The 18661-nt window shown below is 47.1% G+C and overlaps 1 protein-coding gene across 1 annotated transcript in view; it reads left to right on the top strand.

Annotated features, from left to right (window-relative positions):
- LOC146870329 (collagen alpha-1(XV) chain-like) overlaps positions 1-10319 on the top strand; it is a gene marked incomplete at its 5' end in the record, with an annotated part of 130277 nt that extends 119958 nt beyond the window's left edge. The window contains 2 exons of the mRNA XM_085642705.1: positions 9341-9535; positions 10200-10319. Of these exons, the coding sequence (XP_085498831.1) occupies positions 9341-9535; positions 10200-10319 (315 nt within the window). The remainder of the gene's footprint in view (positions 1-9340; positions 9536-10199) is intronic.
- Positions 10320-18661: the final 8342 nt, after the last annotated feature.

The raw sequence follows: 18661 nt of genomic DNA, 5'->3' as shown, positions 1-18661 counted from the left end.
GCTATAATGTTCAACAATCTAATTATGAAGTACCTCGATTGGTGCTTTCACCACAATTATTTGGCATAACGACCAATCCCTCTCCGAATCCGGGATCAGCAGTGTTTAGCCAGTATTGAACTTCTGTCAAGCCCTTGTTTCCGTCCTCTAAGATCAATTCACAAACTTAGCACTGATTGACTTCTGAGAAGCATGATCTGCACCCTGTAAGGCTCAGTTTGAATTCTCCTCTTTCCAGCAGTGTGTCTGATTATTTGAGTCATCAAACAGGACACCAGACATACATCCCCAGCCGATCATGTATCTTATATATTTGGTTATCACCGTGCTCACAGCATCACTACCTGTCAGGGTGCATCACTTACTGACAGCATAACCCATTAGACCGGATTATTACCATGAATGTCCCACAGCCCAGATAAACCAGTATCTGACTATTGTGGTACCCAACAGCACCCGCCTTCAGCGACTGATATTCAATGATTAATATTCCTTATAAAGCCGACCATAATCTGCCAGGAGGCACGCTGTAAATGTCTTAATATGTATTTGTCTTCGATTCTCAGGATTAGCCCTACACACCTCTCCTAACGCACTACAGTGAAGGACAGCAGAACAATACCCAATAAATGATATGCATTCTTTTATACATACAGGGGCCTATTCACAAACTACATTTTGTAGTACTTTAGTAGGACTATAATAGTAATACAACTACTACAAACTCACTAACCAATATGTGTGAATCTCCAACTCGCCTATCTTCTCTATGGGGAGATACTCACACATGAATGTTCATTACTTAGGGTCCGATTTCAATGTCGGACGGACCAGAGTCCGACCGACATCGATTCGGTATTGGGACCGAGTGACCTCCTGTCAACAGTCCCAACCCAGCAATTAGGAGGCGGCCGAACACTGTTCGGTTGCACTCCTATTCTTTACAATGCATTCCGAATGCATGCTCTAATTGTAAAGAGAAGAGGTGCAGTTAATCTTCAAAGGTGCCTGCCACGGGGTGCAGGGATCAACAGGGTGGCACCATAGGTTCCCCCTTGGCCTACAACCGGAAGCCGTGCACCCATGGGGGCCCTGCAGGGTGCCCCCAAAGTCGACTTCCATAGCCTTTCTGTGTGAGAAAGGCTGGCACAGAAAGGCTGTCGGAATCCGACACTGGGGAAACAACCGTTACAACGCATGCTTTACAACACATGCTTTTACCCCGCATGCCATTACAACTAAATAGCTTGCTGTAGGGAGTATAAGGTGTAGGATTTAACTCCAACACCTTCCCTTCTGTTGCACAGAGTGGAGTTGGAATAGTAAATTATACTATTCCAAACTCCAACGCACCCCGACAGCAAGTCATTCTAAAAGCATACATTGTAACGTCATACAACCCCGACATTGTAATTCTCCGGGCGGAAAGAGCCGTCCTTGGGATTACTGGAGGCTTTCTGAATGGCAGATGGGCTCTCTGAGCCCTTCGGAAGCCATTAAAAAAAAGCAGTTTGGATTCCTTTCCGACCGACTCCATCCAAATGTGTCGATTGGAAATGAATCCGAACAGCTAATTACGATGCCGTAGGAGTGGCTTCGACCGAGGGTCGGAGCCATTTACTACGGCATCGTAATCAGACCCTTATTATTAAATGTGGGCGGGACCAGGAGAATTCAGCTCCTAAATAGATGCAGTGGAATAAGCAACCAGTGTCCTACTATTATTTCTCAGTGAGTATCTTCCAGTCCTCTAAATAGACTATCGATTGTAACTATCCAGATTGCTAATCATACTTGACGGGACCACTGTAACCAGCTATTAACAGCCCAAGCCCTTGATCATCGGTAACCAGCAAAATGTACAAACTGTAGTGACAAGTCTGGCCTCGAACAGAAAGAAGCATGGCTACACTACATGGACGGCCGCTCTAAGCCAGAATTATTTTCACTGTGCTCATTCATGAAAAATCTGGAGAATGGTCCTGTCTACAAGCAAAAGCTATCCTCTCACTGGATTCTAGCAAAGAATACACAAACAGACAACAAGAGGACCACCAATTAACAGAAGTTCAAACAACAAGATCAGATGTTTAGGAAGAATGTATGACGTTACAACACATACATTTACAATGCATGCCTTTACAATGCAGTTTTTACATCGCAACATCCTTTACATCGCATGCCATTACATCGCATTTTCAGAAACTACCTGTTCGAGGCATATGAGCTGCAGATTATACACTGTGCATAGATCGCCATCTGATGTTGGGCCCGGATGTTTGCAGTTTGTTTTTCTTCTTGGACAATCTTTGGAAGTCACGAGTTTGGTGACTCCTCCTTCGGTCCGTACTGCACATGGGCTTCGGCTCCATCCTCAGATTGTTTTTTTCCGCCATTGGGCTCGGATGTAATACTTCGTGCTCCGGCTTCGAACCTTTCCAGTTCGACCTTCGACGAAAAATCCTCGTCCATCGAGATTCTTCTGACAAAATCATCTTCTTTATCTCTCTCTTCGGCACTTCCTCGATTCCAGGCATCGGCAGTGGCTTTTGGGCCTATCTTGACTCCGGTCTCGGCCGATGGAATGGACTCCCTTTAAGAAGTGCCCAAAATGTGGGTCTAAATTTCCCCACACCGATCTCCATCAGGTGTGCAACCTCTGCCTCTCTCCCGAACACGAGGCCCGAGACTGCCCCGCCTGCAAGTCTTTTTGATCGAAAAAGACTGTTCGGGATCGATGAGCTCGACGCACCATGGCGCACTCATCGACCTCGGCTCGACCCGACATCTTCGGAGAAGACATCGGAGCTTCGGAACAGCAGCACACCGAACAGGAAGACGACCTCGTCAGCGCTTCCGAGGCCGACAACTCCGACGTGGAGGACATCACACCGGCGCAGAGGGTCGTGAGTACTATACCCCCTCCCACTCCCGCGCCCATACCGAAACAGACTCCGGTTACACCTTCACCTCCGGGCCTAGGCAAAACCAAACATACCGCTTCCATCACCCCACCTTCGGGCCCGGTGAAGAGGCATCACAAGTCTCCCGGCGGCTCGGGCTCGAGCCAGCCTGCTAGCGGCGCCGAACAACTCCCTTTGGCACCGAAGAAAACCACACCAAGCTCCGTTCCGAAGCCATCGGTGTCAAAACCTGGCCTCTCGGTGCCGACCAAACATAAATCCCTCGGCACCGACGCTTCCGTGCCGAAGCCTGCCTCGGCACCGAACAAAAAATCGGAGGCCCCGAAAAAGCATGGCACAGATAAACCGAAAAAGCCGTCGGCCCCGAAAACATCGGCACCGACATATGAATCGGTGCCGGAGGAGCTCTTCACTCCAGATTCTCTACAAAAGACTTTAACAAAGGATCCAAAGACTGGACATTTGACTTTGTCTTCAAAGAAAAGACATTTAGACAAGCCAGCTCCTCCTCCACCGCATAACGGAAGGACTCTGCCACATCTCCTTTCAGAGTACCCTCCCCACCGCCTCCACCTCCTCCACCTCCCCCATCTCCGCCTCCACCTTCTACACCCTTGCCTCATCGCTCTCCAACCCCGTCTCCAGACTCTGATGACCAAGGGGATCCCTACTATGATCCAACAGATGCCCCACAGGACCCCACTCCTCCGGGCACACCAGACCCATGGGAGGATTATCATAATCCAGACGTCCCAGATGTGCCTCAGGATGATCTTTATCCATCCAGGCCATCTCCACCAGAGGACTCCCTGGAGTTCCACCACTTGTTACAACGGGCGGCACATTATCATGGGGTGGAGTTACACAGTGATCCAGTTGAGGAAGACTTCCTACTTGACACTTTTGACATAGCAGATAAATCCACTGCCATATTACCCATGCTTAAAGGGGTGACCAAACATGCGGCAGAGGTTTTCAAAGACCCCGTCAGGGCTAGGGTCTTAAACCCTAGAATAGAGAAGAAATATAAGGCAGCCCCCACAGATCCTGCCTATATTAAAGGACCTGCACCCCTAGACTCATTAGTGGTATCCACAGCTAGGAAGCGATCCAATTCTCAGTCATCGGGTGAGGCTCCACCACCCGATAAGGAGTCCAAGCTCTTAGATGCGTCAGGCAAACGCACTGCCTCACAAGCTGCCAATATGTGGCGCATCGCTAACACGCAAGCGCTGCTGGCGCGGTACGACAGAGCGCACTATGATGAGCTGGAGGCTCTCATGCAACATCTCCCAGAGAAATATAAAAATAAGGCTCATGAACTGATACAAGAGGGAAAGATGATTACCAACACCTCTATTAAATGTGCCCTTGACGCAGCAGACACAGCTTCCAGGGCTATAAACACCAGTGTTCTGCTTCGCCGCCACGCCTGGCTCAGAATCTCAGGCTTTAAGCCGGAGGTCCAAGCATCTATATTGAACCACCCTTTTGACCAACCACACTTATTTGGCCCAAAAGTAGACGAAGCCCTGGAAAAAATGAAGAAGGATACAGATACGGCGAAGTCTATGGGAGCATTACAATCCCACACTCCTAGACGCTCCTTTCGCCGTTCCTCCTTTCGAGGCACTAGCAGGGGTTACTCTACCGATAACGCCTCCACGTCCTACAAGTCCCCTGCTCAGACTACCTTCACAAAGGGCTATCAAAGAGGTGGATATAGAGGGAACAATAATAAAGGCAGGGGCAAAACCAACACCGCCCGTTCTGCCACACCGCCCACACAATGACTTTCCCCCGCTCCCCCCAGACCATTCCACTCCGGTCGGGGGCAGACTACAAGACTTTTTTCAAACCTGGGAGACCATAACATCAGACAAATGGGTGACCCAAATTATTCGGTCAGGGTACTGTCTCGAACTAACATCTACCCCCACAAATATTCCACCCAGGCACCGTGCAATGTCACAAGAACATACCACACTGCTGAAACAAGAGGTAATCTCCCTCCTGCAAAAAACAGGCTATAGAGCAGGTCCCCATCAATCAGCAAAATTTAGGGGTCTACTCTCTGTACTTTCTGATACCAAAGAGAGACGAGACCCTACGGCCCATTCTAGACCTCCGGCCTCTAAATGCATACATCCATTCAGACCATTTTCACATGGTAACTCTCCAACAAGTTCTCCCACTCCTCTGCCAGGACAACTTTCTCACTACACTAGACTTGAAAGACGCATACTTTCATATTCCAATACACCCTTCTCACAGAAAGTACCTCAGATTTGTGGTGGACGGCCAACATTATCAGTTCAAGGTTCTCCCCTTCGGGGTCACAACCGCACCAAGAGTGTTTACCAAATGCCTAGCAGTAGTGGCGGCACACCTCAGAAGACAACACATTCACGTCTTCCCTTACTTGGACGACTGGCTAATAAAAGCCGCGTCCTACAACCAGTGTGTGCAACATACAAACACTACCATCCAACTACTCCACCAGCTAGGCTTCACGATGAACCACCAAAAGTCCCAGCTGATACCGTCCCACACAAAGCAATACCTTGGTGCCACTATAGACACCTCAAAAGCAATAGCCTATCCCAATTCAGCCAGAATCCCAAGCATACAAGCCTTGCGCCAAAGATTCATTCTTCAGCACTCTCTCCCAGCAAGAGTGTTTATGAAGCTAATAGGAATAATAGCATCTTGCATCTTCATAGTGCCTCATGCAAGACTCCACATGCGTCCACTCCAAGAGTGCCTAGCACGCCAGTGGAACCAGGCCCAGGGACAGCTGACAGATCTGGTGTTGGTGGACGGTCGCACCCATCGCTCTCTGCAGTGGTGGAACACCACAAACCTTTCCAAAGGGCGACCGTTCCTGGACCCGGTTCCTCAGGTGATTCTAACGACGGACGCATCGCTCTCCGGCTGGGGAGCGCACCTATTACACCTCACAGTGCAAGGTGTATGGACGTCACAACAAAGGTTACTCCACATCAACCATCTGGAGTTATTGGCGATCTTTCTAGCCCTGAAATCGTTTCAGAAACAAATCTCAGCCAAAGCAGTCCTCATTCGCACAGACAATATGACTGCAATGTATTATATTCAAAAACAGGGGGGGACGCACTCTCCCCAGCTCTCTCGGTTAGCACAGAGCATATGGAGATGGGCAATCCCACAAACGATCTTTCTCCTGGCACAACACGTCCCAGGTATACAAAACACCATGGCAGATCTGCTCAGCAGACAAACGCAGCAAATGCACGAATGGGAACTGCATCCACAAGTTCTTCACCCATTCTTTCACAAGTGGGGGCATCCTCAGCTAGACCTCTTCGCCACCCACGAAAACAAAAAATGCCCAAGCTTCGCCGCCAGATACCCACACCCATTGTCCAAAGGCAATACGATATGGATGAACTGGTCAGGCAAGTTTGCATACGCCTTTCCACCTCTCCCGCTAATTCCATTAGTGGTAAGAAAGCTACAACAGCACTCCCTCACACTCATTCTGGTAGCTACAACATGGGCCAGGCAGCCGTGGTACACCACACTACTACAGCTCTCAGTGGTACCACACCAAAAACTGCACCTGTCCCCATGCCTCCTAACCCAGAACCATGGAGAAATCAGGCACCCGGACCCAGCTCAGCTCAACCTTGCGATCTGGCTCCTGAAATCTTAGAATTTGGATACCTTAACCTTCCCCCTGATTGCATGAACATTATCAGGGAAGCCAGACGTCCTACCACTCGAGCATGCTATGCCGCAAAGTGGAAGAGATTTGTTGTTTACTGCCGTAACAATACAATCAACCCTTTAGATGTATCCATACAGCACATCATATGCTACCTGCTCCATCTTCAAAGGTGTAACCTGGCATATTCATCCATCCGTCTACACCTAGCAGCAATTGCTGCTTACCTGCAAAACAGACAGCATTTATCACTTTTTAGGGTGCCTGCTATTAAAGCCTTCATGGAAGGCCTTAAAAGAGTAATTCCGCCCAGGGCACCACCCTCACCTGTGTGGAATCTAAATGTAGTTCTTACAAGGCTAATGGGTCCGCCTTTCGAACCAATGCATAAATGTGAGCTACAATTCCTTACTTGGAAGACAGCTTTCCTCGTAGCTATCACTTCCCTTAGAAGGGTTAGTGAAATACAAGCGTTCACTATACAAGAACCCTTTCTACAGATACATCACAGCAAGGTGATACTTCGTACAAATCCAAAATTTCTGCCTAAGGTCATTTCCCCCTTCCATCTCAATCAATCGGTGGAATTACCGTTTTTTTTCTCGCAACCTCAATCTGTTGCGGAAAGGGCTCTACATACACTTGATGTGAAAAGGGCTTTACTTTACTACATACAAAGAACGCAACCTTTCAGAAAGACTAAACAGTTGTTTGTCTCCCTCTCTCCACCGTATAAAGGCAACCCCATCTCAAAATCAGGGATAGCTAGGTGGATTGTAAAGTGCATACAAATTTGCTATCACAAAGCGAAAAGAACATTATCTGTTCCACCTAAAGCCCACTCTACAAGAAAGATAGGGGCTTCTATGGCTTTTCTAGGGAACATACCCTTAGATGACATCTGCAAAGCAGCCACATGGTCAACACTGCACACCTTCACAAAACATTACTGTGTAGACGTGCACTCCAAAGAACAAGCTAGTGAGGGCCAGGCTGTGCTAAAGACACTGTTTCAAACCACTGCAACGGATACCGGTGGTCGCCGCTAGGGTTGGGTACTGCTATATAATCTATGCACAGTGTATAATCTGCAGCTCATATGCCTCGAACGGAATATGCTACTTACCAGTATGCATCTGTTCTTGGCATGTAGAGCTGCAGATCTATACACGCCCACCCGCCTCCCCGGCTACCTGTATCCGTTCCAGTCTATCTTATTTAGATATAACACACATGGGTTTCTTTACTATTATCAGTACGCTCCATCTTTTCCCTGCTGGCGAAAAACAATCTGAGGATGGAGCCGAAGCCCATGCGCAGTACGGACCGAAGGAGGAGTCACCGAACTCGTGACTTCCAAAGATTGTCCAAGAAGAAAAACAAACTGCAAACATCCGGGCTCAACACCAGATGGCGATCTATGCACAGTGTATAGATCTGCAGCTCTACATGCCAAGAACAGATGCATACTGGTAAGTAGCATATTCCTTACAACTCATTCTATTGCATCGCATTATACCTTTACAACGCATACCATTACAATGCATACCATTACTTCACATTTAAGGTAAGTGTTGGATAGTATACGGGTAATAATTACTATTCTAACTCCAGTGAGTGCAACAGTAGGGTAAGTGTTGGATAGTGTAGGGGTAAAAAATACTATTCTAACTCCAGTGAGTGCAACAGTAGGGTAAGTGTTGGATGGTGTTAGGGTAAAAATTACTATTCTAACTCCAGTGAGTGCAACAGTAGGGTAAGTGTTGGATAGTGTAAGGGTACTATGCGTTGTAATGGTATGCATTGTAATGACTTGCGATGTAATGCCTGCGTTGTAGTGACATGCGTTGTAATGACATGCGTTGTAGTGACATGCGATTTAGTGCGATGTAATGGCTGTGTTGTAAAGGTTGTTTCCCGTTTAGGAATACAGGGATCCATTGTCTGGAATGCCCATAACCCGTTCATGAGGGTACAACCTAACTATAGTTGAATTGTTCAGTGATATGATTAGTAGGCTCGTGTTGTAGCCCAGTAAGCATGTGACTATTGCATTGATGTGTGTTTTAATGGAGTTAGTAGGAGGGGAAGAGTTTACATGAGCTGAGACGGTGGTATTGTGTGGACATGGAGGTGATGATAGAGATTAACCATACAATGCTACTTTAGAACACGCTGAGGCGCTCAACAAAAAAGTCTTCGGCCAGCATAGTGAATGTAGCAGCCTGAGCAGAGAAGGATGGAAGGTGGTTGATTTTGGTTTGCTCTGCTTTTAGCTTGAAATGGTTAAGTACCATTTAGAGTTAATTAGAAGGAGAAGAGTTAGCAGAAGAGATGATTCTGCTGAGTTTCATGGCGAAGAGTGAGACGAACTTTGGCACAAATGATGGAGCCTAGCAGATGGAGCAACAGAAAAAATAGTATCTGTGATATGGGAGGTAAAAGGTGTACCATTCAAAGACGATGCCAAGTATCACCAAGGGACGACTCACCTTTCAATAGTATTTTGGGATTTACATTGTTGAAGGCAGCCGGGAGATTGATTCGATGAGAATGGCCGCATTCAAAATCATTAACTTAGCTTAATTCCTTAAGCAAATTCAAAGTCTGACCACCCTAAAGTCTGGCAAATGAATTTGGTCTGTATGCTCTTTTGGCCCATCCTCACCCTTTTCATAAAAGTAAGCACCTTCCACCTCTGCCTTTGCAGCTTCGCCTGGTGGCCTTGAACGTCCCCCTCTCCGGTGATATGACTAGCCTACGAGGTGCAGACATGCAGTGCTACCGTCAGTCACAGGAGGCCTCACTCTACGGTACTTTCAGGGACTTCCTGTCTTCATCTAGCCAGGATCTCATCTCCATTGTGAAGAGGAACGACCGGAGCCTCCCAGTGGTGAACTTGGAGGTATGTCTGAATATGGTCTGGCTACAGGCTGGATGGGCTATACGGAAATGACAGGAAGCTGCAACATAGCAATGCCGACAAACGAGTTGTAGCACTTGGGCTGAGTCAGTGCCTTTTGTGAATGGCATCTGACTGACTCTCTCACGTTGCAACTTGCCCTTAAGGCTTTTGTTTCTGTATCCTGTGGCATTCTGGGGTTTGCAATCTGAAAGTTCTAATGGGGCCCCACTTGTTTACACACATTAGAACACTGGCATGTTAAGAGCTCCATTGAAGACAATGAAGTGTCCACAAAATTTTGCTCCAACATTTCAATGTTTATCTTTCTGTTTTTCTCAATGTTTAATTTATAACATTGTACCCTCAATGTGTGTAATGTTCTAATCGTGTTACTACAGCTCTTCTTTCTCGGGCTACAATGGTTGCTATAGGCCCTCACCCTCATTCATGCTTGGGTTAGGGGCTTTTAACAGCTGTTACTGCCCACAGCAGAAGGCAATATTTCACAATTATTTCTTAATAAGCTAATATTCTCCCTGATACTTGTTCTAGCTCCCTGTGCATAGGAATGGGAGATTACGATGTCTCACTGCTAACTCTTACTTTCTTCCCTGAAGAGACTTTCCATATTTCCCAGCTCAGTAAATCATGTTTCATGTTCTAGGGCCAGGTGCTGAATAGGAGCTGGAATTCTCTCTTTGAAGAGCCAAAGCACAAGTTCCACCCGAGGGTCCCCGTCTACTCCTTCAATGGCCGCAACGTGATGCTGGATCCACTCTGGTAAGTAGGGCATGAAGAGGTACTGAACTGCGAGCCGTTGAGTTCTGGTGCCCAGGGTTCTCCCCATGGGGATGTATGACATATTCACGCATGCCTTTACAACGTGGGCAATACAACGGACGCTTGTTACCACACGTTCCATTGCAAAGCAAGTCATTACAACGACTTGCTTTAGGGAAGCGCTGGAGTTAACTTCAATCAGTGCAACAGTCGGGAAGGTGTTGGATTTAAAATCCAGCAAAGAGGTCCCTAAAGGAAGCTGTTGTAATGACTTGCGTTGTAATGGAAGGCGTTGGAATGGAACGTGTGGTAACAACGCGTTCTTTGTAGTATCTGCGTTGTAATGGCACTGCGTGGTTGTGACAGCGTTGTAAACGCTGTTTCTCCCCATGGCCATGATCTTTCTTCCTCACATTTCTGTGCAGGTCACAGCCTGATATCCTAATGGTTTTTGTTGGTAATGGAGTTGTGGTCATGGATTTCTTTTTGAAATAAAATTAGATTTTCACGAAATACCAAACCTGGCTCCATGTTTCAATGGTGATGTTTAATCTGTTTTGCAGCCTACCGCATTTAGCTTGCTGCGACGTTTGGTTTCACATTTCTGGTTATAAGTATGGGTCTACAAGTACGAGCTGGCTTTGTGCTGCTGGGTTCAAAACCAGAGCTTACTGCCCTTCTCACGCAAAAAATTTAACTATCGCAGCAATGGGTGGCCTCTAAACATGCCACACTCAAGTCATTTCTGATGCCGCTGTCGCTCTTGTGACAGGCGTGTGCACAGCTCTGTGCTGTGCCTCCTAATTCCTAGACCTATAGTGAACGAAGTCCTGGTGTTCACAGTGTGATGTGTTATGCTGCTAGTAGGGAAGCCTCTTAGTGTCTGTAATGTTTCTTGGTCATGCGCTGCTGCTCTGTTCCAGGCTCTCAGGGGGTATTCTTTAGCGATGGATCTTAGCAGGCCACGGATGCATTGCTGTGCGGCCCCAGAAATCTCAAAAGCCAAGGGTGACATGGGCTATCTGTTTAGCATGTGAGGAACAAGGTTGTGGGTGCAAGTTATGGTGGGCATGTGGGTGTAATGATGTCAGTATTTCTGAATCTCTAGGAGATCATACCCAGGGAGTTATGTAGGCTCTGAGGTCAAACCTCTGCCAGCAGGGTAGCCATTGGTTCTCTGAGTGAATCTTTACATGTGGGCCGGTGGTAAGCTGATGGCAGAGATCAAGCAATGCAAAGCAGTTTCAAGGGGAGGGCGAGGCATAAGTGACGGGCATGACAAGAACGACACACTGCCAGAGGGGTTGGCCTTGGTATTTTGGTGTACCTTTACATTTAAATTTATGGGTGTTAGCATTAGCAGCAATTCAGAGAAAGTACTCGATGGCAACTATACCCGGGCCATATCGCGTTGCATATGGTATCAACAATCTGGTGCTATCTCAGGTTATTGTCATGGTCTGGGATGCATTGACCAAAATGGTAGTGCTCCTGAGAATCTTTCATTATTTCAACAATATGCCCTCACAGCTAGCTATACATTTTTTCAGGTAGCCAAACTCACTGGGCTTCTGGGAGGGGAAGGTTGGCCAGCACAGACTCAAAATGCCTATAACTGAGAGCGCAGTAGAAGTACCAAATGTGGAGAATTACTATCTGGCAGCGCAACTACAGTGGGTGGCCAGATGGACAGCTGAGCCAAAACCACAAGAGGCTATTGCAGTTGTGATGCCTATTGGGCATGGCTCTATGGGAAAATTAGGAGCAGATAGAATTTATTGGTGAATCTGGCAATATATTGCTAGCTGAGACATTATGGATGTGGGGTCGATGTGGACCCTGTATCGAGCAGTACCACTTACAGCCTGGACTGCGCCAGGAATCTGCAACATGAGTGACCTGTACGAAGTCAGGAAGTTGTTTTATGAACTTAGGAGAGCCTATGACTTGCTTGCAGGCAATTTTTAACCTATAACGCACTAGGACATGCACTACCCAGGACCTGGGGGATGGATGATGAAGATTCCCCAGTGGACAGAGCCCAATATTTACTGCTGATGTTTGGTGCAAGCCACAGAGCCATAACTGAACCTTACAAGACACTTCAGACATGGAACACAACCAAAAATGATGACTCCACAGGCAGGATTGGCCGAAAACCTGAGTAGAACGTTCATAGAGGAGGAATTGGATAGGATCTAAAGTTTCCCAGTGCCCATATCTAGAATCTCTAGGTTTACATACATACAGTTAGGTTACTTGATTCAAACATCCCTGACTCCTGTGGGATACACCACAATATTCCCAGTGTGCCCTGTGTCTGTGCTGGTGCAAGGGGATGATGGAAGCTTTTATCGCGTGGTGTGGTCCCGCCTAGCCTGACAGAGTACTAGAAAATAGTCACAACTACATTATCGGATATGACTGGCAGGGAAAACTCATAGCCAACAGTCTGTTTTTTGGGGGATATGCCAAGTTTTCTAATGATACTAACATAATTATTGTAGAAATCTGTCTGCAATCTGAATGCGAAGGATTTGAATACGGGCTGGTCCACTCAGCAGCTCGTCCATCCTTAGCCGGTCTAATGAGTACGAAGGAACTAGGCAATAAATAACATATGATATCTGGTTAAACAATTTGTGCTATTTGATTGTACTTCTTAGTTACCAGCAGAACCTAGGATTGTAGAAATATTTGGGGAGAGGGTGATGGTGATGTGTTCAATTATGTACATAAGAGCTCAAAAGTTAGATAAAGCCATCACCAGGCATAATTTCAGGTTACCAAGCTGTTGATGCTATAAGTCTGACCTTAGAGTCATAGGATATCTGATATGGTCAGGAATCATTTGTCTAGATCTAAGACTACTTCCGGAACACATTAGGTTGTTGAGTGATGCCTAGGACAGGAGACATAGTATCCTGGTCTGGTGTCATGGAGTTATACGGTTGCCCAAGTTCAGAAGCATTTTGGGTATCAGCAATCACATAAATCCAAAGACCATACACTTAGTGGCAGTAGATAAATGAGTGCAGGGTGGAGTCTTGTGGAGTTTTCTGTTTTCTGAGACTGTTTTGGGGCAGTGGGGGCCGTTTTTGTTACCGGGAGCTAGATTTGTAGCAAAGTTACAATATCGGCCTCCTGTAACAAATGCAGCTGCTGGGTTTTCCACACATACGCCCCCGCGTCTGGTCTGACTCAATTGCCAGGGCCGGTTTGCATTCTCAGTCCTGCCATGGTGGCGATGTCTGGTGCAGAGGCAGGGTTCAGCCAGGTCTCTGTGAGGAATATGAAGTCTGAGGTGATGGATGAGATAGTGTCCCAGATCTCCGTGACGTGCTTGCCGAGCAATTGTGCATTGAGTAGAAGGCACTGGAGTTGTGCCATGGTAGCCTCGGTCGGTATGGAGGACGGGGTCGTGTTTGCAGTGTTTCTAGTGTTGTTGCTCATGGTGGTGTTGCAGGTAAAGTGGCATAGCTGGTAGGAGAACGGTGGTGCTTGGGGGTGTGCGGCCGCAGTTGTTTTCGAGGTGCCTGGGATCCAGGGCTCGGAGGTCTGAGGTGGTGTAGCTGCATGTGGTGGAAGAGTCAGGGTTCCTTGAGCTGGGTACAGTCTAAGGGCGACGGGTGCAGATGTGCTTGTCTTTGGCTCGGCAGCGGGGTGCATGCTGCACACAGCCGTGCTGCTGCCTCCATTAAGTAGCTTCCCGAAGGGAGGGAGGCTGGCGGGAAGCAGGAGTGAAATGGTCAGAGAACACGGGCAGGAGAGAGTCCAGAGTGTGATCCAGCTCAAAACCAGGAAACAGAAGCAACTATGACAAAACAAGCAAATGTGTGACAACAGATGAAAAGGCTAAATACTCAGTACAGGAGTACTGAGAACAGCACAGCAGTCAAGGGCAAAACGCAAACGCAAAACGGAGGCTGGCAGCAGTAGCAGGGAGCTTAGGAATGAGGACTTGCTCAAGGGGGTCGCACTGTGGGCTCCATTAAATAGGTCCTGGGAGAGGGTGCGGGGCAGGCGGAAAACAAAAAAAGACAGAATGGTACCAGCTCTCTCTTCTAAACAAAGTGATACCATTTCTTCTAGCGAGTAACATCAGAAGTGCTGTTCGAACCCTTGTATTATTGCATCTGGATGGTGGTAATGTCCTGCTCCAGGCCCCCAGACTTCACACGGCCCCACCCCCACACATTAAGGGCATCCTACAGACCGCAGCACGTCACGTCCAGGGGGTGAACAAATATGATCACTTCACCCCATTCCTGATGGATCTCCATTGGCTCTCCCGTCCAGCCCTCACCATCTTCAAAACCACCTGCATCGTTTACAAAGCCATCAAGGACAGCACCCCTGCTTATCTTGCAGACAAGCTCACCACCATTCAACAGTCCATCTCAGTGTCCGGCTCTGGAGCGTATCTGAAAATGCAACAATTGGGGAACCAGCGAAATGTAGTGCCAAGGTCACGTTCACTTGCACACGTCAAAGTAGCAGAATAAAAGTAGAGTCACCAAGGGCAACACAAATGCTCAGAAGACAAAACCACCTAGAAAAAGCACTCTGGGGACCATTAAAGATAAGGTCACTGTCCTTGAACAAATCACAAATAATAATGTTTCTCAGTACCAATCTGGCCAACAATCATAAGCTCCAAGAGGGTGTCAGAGATTACACATCAGTCTGTGCCTGAAGATAGATGATGGAATGCTGCCATATTTTATGTCATCTATTACATCATGGAAATCCCATCAGCTGACAGGGAATTATCACAGAAATAGCTTCTTCACACATGTACTGGAAATACACAATTTTCGTCTCTAAACATCAACTTGAAATTTTCTTAGAATGCATATTTTTTGTTCCCGAATGCCAACTTTTCATTTTGGTAATAATTCAATTCCCCCAAAACCAAAGTTTTTCAACTTTTACAATCACTTTTTTGTCCCCAAATAGCAGATTTTCATTTTTAGTCAAAGCTTGAAGCTTTGTCCCCAAATATCACCTTGTTTAGTCCATGAAGTTCACAAATATACAATACAGATTCTGCCTGAAGTGCCCATAAAGGCTAGCACAACCATAGTATTTTGGAATCACATGATATGTCATCAGCAGGTATCAAGTGTCAGAGATGCCCTTATTATTCCAGACATGGCCATCACAGCCACGGATGGCACCATTAGCTTGGGTTAAAAATATGCCTGGGATGGAACTACGAGGCCAGTGATGGCAAAAATAACATTTCAGTTGACTACAATATGCAAAGGAAAGCAAGCTTATGCCAGGGCGACCATTTTGTGAGATAAGGTCATTTGAAAGCCTAGGGTGCTTGAATTATATCAAGAACGTAAGGCTGTACTAGGGTCACATAATTATTTCAAGTGTGTTTGTCGTAAAGCATAAGATGCCCACAAAATGCCACTTTTCCCCAAAGGCACCAATATGTCAGGTATAGCCACAGTTGTATTGTATTGCAGAATTTAAATAGCACTTGCTTCACCTATGTGAGGCGCTGAAGCACTTGCCGCCGACATGAGTAGAATACTATACCATGCGGGGTGTTGTTTTGATCATATGTGGGAAGTGCTTCCAAGCCGTGCATGATGACCACTGAGGTGCAGGTATCGTGTTATGGGACGCGGCGGAATGCATTCTGTTGGATGATGAATAGTAGGATTGCATTGCTTTAGTGAAATAAGTCTGCATGAGAAAATACATGCATGTTGTAGTGTAATTCACTGGAACCGTGGCTCACTGGCACTTTTGTAGATAAACTATCAACCTAGCACTCCAAATCACAATATGATTACACTCCAGTAAGTCACTGCCATATCCAGTAGGGTTATCAACCCTTGCCAGTATTTTACTTTCACTTGGCAGCACAACACTTCATCCTTCACTCACTACCACTCACCACCACCACACTACCACACAACCCATGCAACTCCACTCTCTGCCTTAGCATTACAGCATAAGTGTCATACACCTAACACCACTTTTCACCAGAACACTGCAATACCCCCACAGGACTACATCAATCAACCAATCGAGATTTGTAAAGCTCGGCAAATCACCTGTGAGTGTCTAGAGGCATTGTGGATGTTAGCTGCTGATTCGAACAGCCAGGTCTTGAGTCCTTTCCTGAATTGCTGGAGCACTGGGGTGGTCCTGAGGTGCAGGAGATGGTTGCTCCAGGCTTTGGCTGCCAGGTGTGAGAAGGAGCGTACTACGCTGTTAGCTCGGCAGATTCGGGAGGGTGTTGCGAGGTGGAGGGAGGCGGATCGCAAGTGTCTGGTTGGTTGGTAGAAGGTCATGCGTTTTTGATGTACGTTAGTCCCTCGTTATGCAAGGCCTTGTATGTGTGAGTCAACATCTTGAACTGGAATCTCCTCTATAGCGGGAGCCCAGTGTAGCTTCTTGACGTGGGGTGTGATGTGGGTCTGACTGGGGAGGTCGAGAATGAGTCTTGCCTCTGAATTTTGTATTGTTTGTAGTCTCTTCAGGAGGCGTGTAGTGATTCCTATGTAGTGTAGGTTCCCATAGTCCAGCCTGCTGGTTATGAGGGCCTGCGTAACGGTCCTTATGATGTTGACTGGGAGTCATCTGAAGTTCTTTCAGATCATGCGTAGGCTGTGGAAGCAGGTAGATGAGTTTGCATTTACCTTTTTCTTCATGGATAGATTGCTGTCCAGGATGATGCTGAGGTTGCGGGCGTGGTCTGTCGGGACAGGGAAAGAGCCAAGTTCAGCAGGTCACCATGAGTCGTTCCATGGCAAGGTGTTGTACCCAAAGATTAGTACTTTCTTCTTAACTGTATTGAGCTTGAGAGAGTTGTTTTTCATCCACTCGGCGACGTTCATCATACATCTATGGAAGTTGGCTCTGGTGGCAGAGGGGTCTTCTGACAGTGAGAAGATAAGCTGGTTGTCGTCGGCGTAGGAGATGATGTTGAATCCGTGCGATCTGATGCTGTCAGTCAGGGGGGTTATGTATGTGTTGAAGACAGTGGGGCTGAGGAACGATCCTTTGAGAATGCAACAGATAATCTTCTTGGGTTCTGAGGTGAATGGTGGGAGACTAATTCTCTGGGTTCTTCCGGTGGGGTACGAGGCGATCCATTTGAAGACGTCTCCTTGGATTCCGATGTGGTGGAGTCTGTTGATCAAGATATGATGGAAGACAGCACTGAAGGCAGCTGACAGGTGCAGAAGAATGAGGGCTTCTATTTCGCCACTGTCCAGGAGGGCTCTGATGTCATCAGTGGCTGTGATCAGGGCTGTTTCGGTGCTGTGGTTGGCTCTGAATCCTGATTGTGAGGGGTCCAGGAGGTTATTGTGTTCCAAGTGATTGGTGAGTTGCTGGTTGATTGCCTTCTCGAGAACATTCTCTGAAAAAGGGGAGCAGGGAGTTGGGCCGGTATTTATTTGGTTCTGTTGGGTCAGCAGAAGGTTTCTTCAGGAGGGGCCTCACTTCAAAGTGTTTCCTGTCCTCCGGGAAAGAGGCAAGGTGATGGAGGCGTTCAAGACTTTCTTGAGTTCATTGCCAATCGTTTTACTCCTGAGGTTGAAGATGTTGTGGGGACAAGGGTCCGTGGGTGCTCCTGAGTGCACAAAGTTCATGATGGAAATAGTGGCTTGAGTCATGAGTGGGTCCCAATGGGTGAGCAAATGTTTGGGTTTAGTGTTTGTGACTGTGAGCAGGCCGATGCTATAGGCAGTGGGGGTTCAAAGCTTTTGTATTTGGTTGCGATCTTGCTGTGGAAGACGTTTTCTGGGTTGTCACACAGTTCTTGGAAGAGGGTGATTTAATTCCCAGTGGCTGCGGGGTTGGAGAACTCCGTCACAATGACAAAGATTTGATTGCTGTGGTTTGTGCTGGCTTCTATGCGGTTTGTTAGGGCGTTTATTTTTTGGTTTATTTCAGTAGGCGGTGGTATTAATTAAGTGCTGTCTTAAAGGTCGTGCGGTCTTCGGTCTCTTTACTGGTGCCTCACTTCCTTTCTAGTTGTCTGCAGTGCATTTGGTGGATTTCAACTCTGCAGTGAACCAGCTGACTCTTCTAGTAGGTCCTCTGGATTTGGCTGGTATGGCAGGGGCGATTGTGTCAACACATTCTGAGATCCACTGGGAGATGTTTTTCGCAGCCTGATCAGGGTTGGATGTTGTGGTTGGGAGTTAGGAGTTGAGAATGTTGCTCTACTGGTTTTGTGATAACTTTTTCCAGTTTCTGCCCATGGAGCTGGGGGACATGGTGCTGGAGTTGGTAGATCCTGAGACATTGAATTGGGCTCTGAAGTGCTCAATCCAGGTAAGCTGTGAGACGTGAGTGTACTTGACTCTGTCG

This window comes from Triturus cristatus, chromosome 1_1 (genome assembly GCF_964204655.1).
Source record: "Triturus cristatus chromosome 1_1, aTriCri1.1, whole genome shotgun sequence".
Lineage (NCBI taxonomy): Eukaryota > Metazoa > Chordata > Amphibia > Caudata > Salamandridae > Triturus > Triturus cristatus.
Note: the sequence above shows the minus strand (reverse complement) of the source record. Positions and strands in the feature narration are given on the sequence as shown.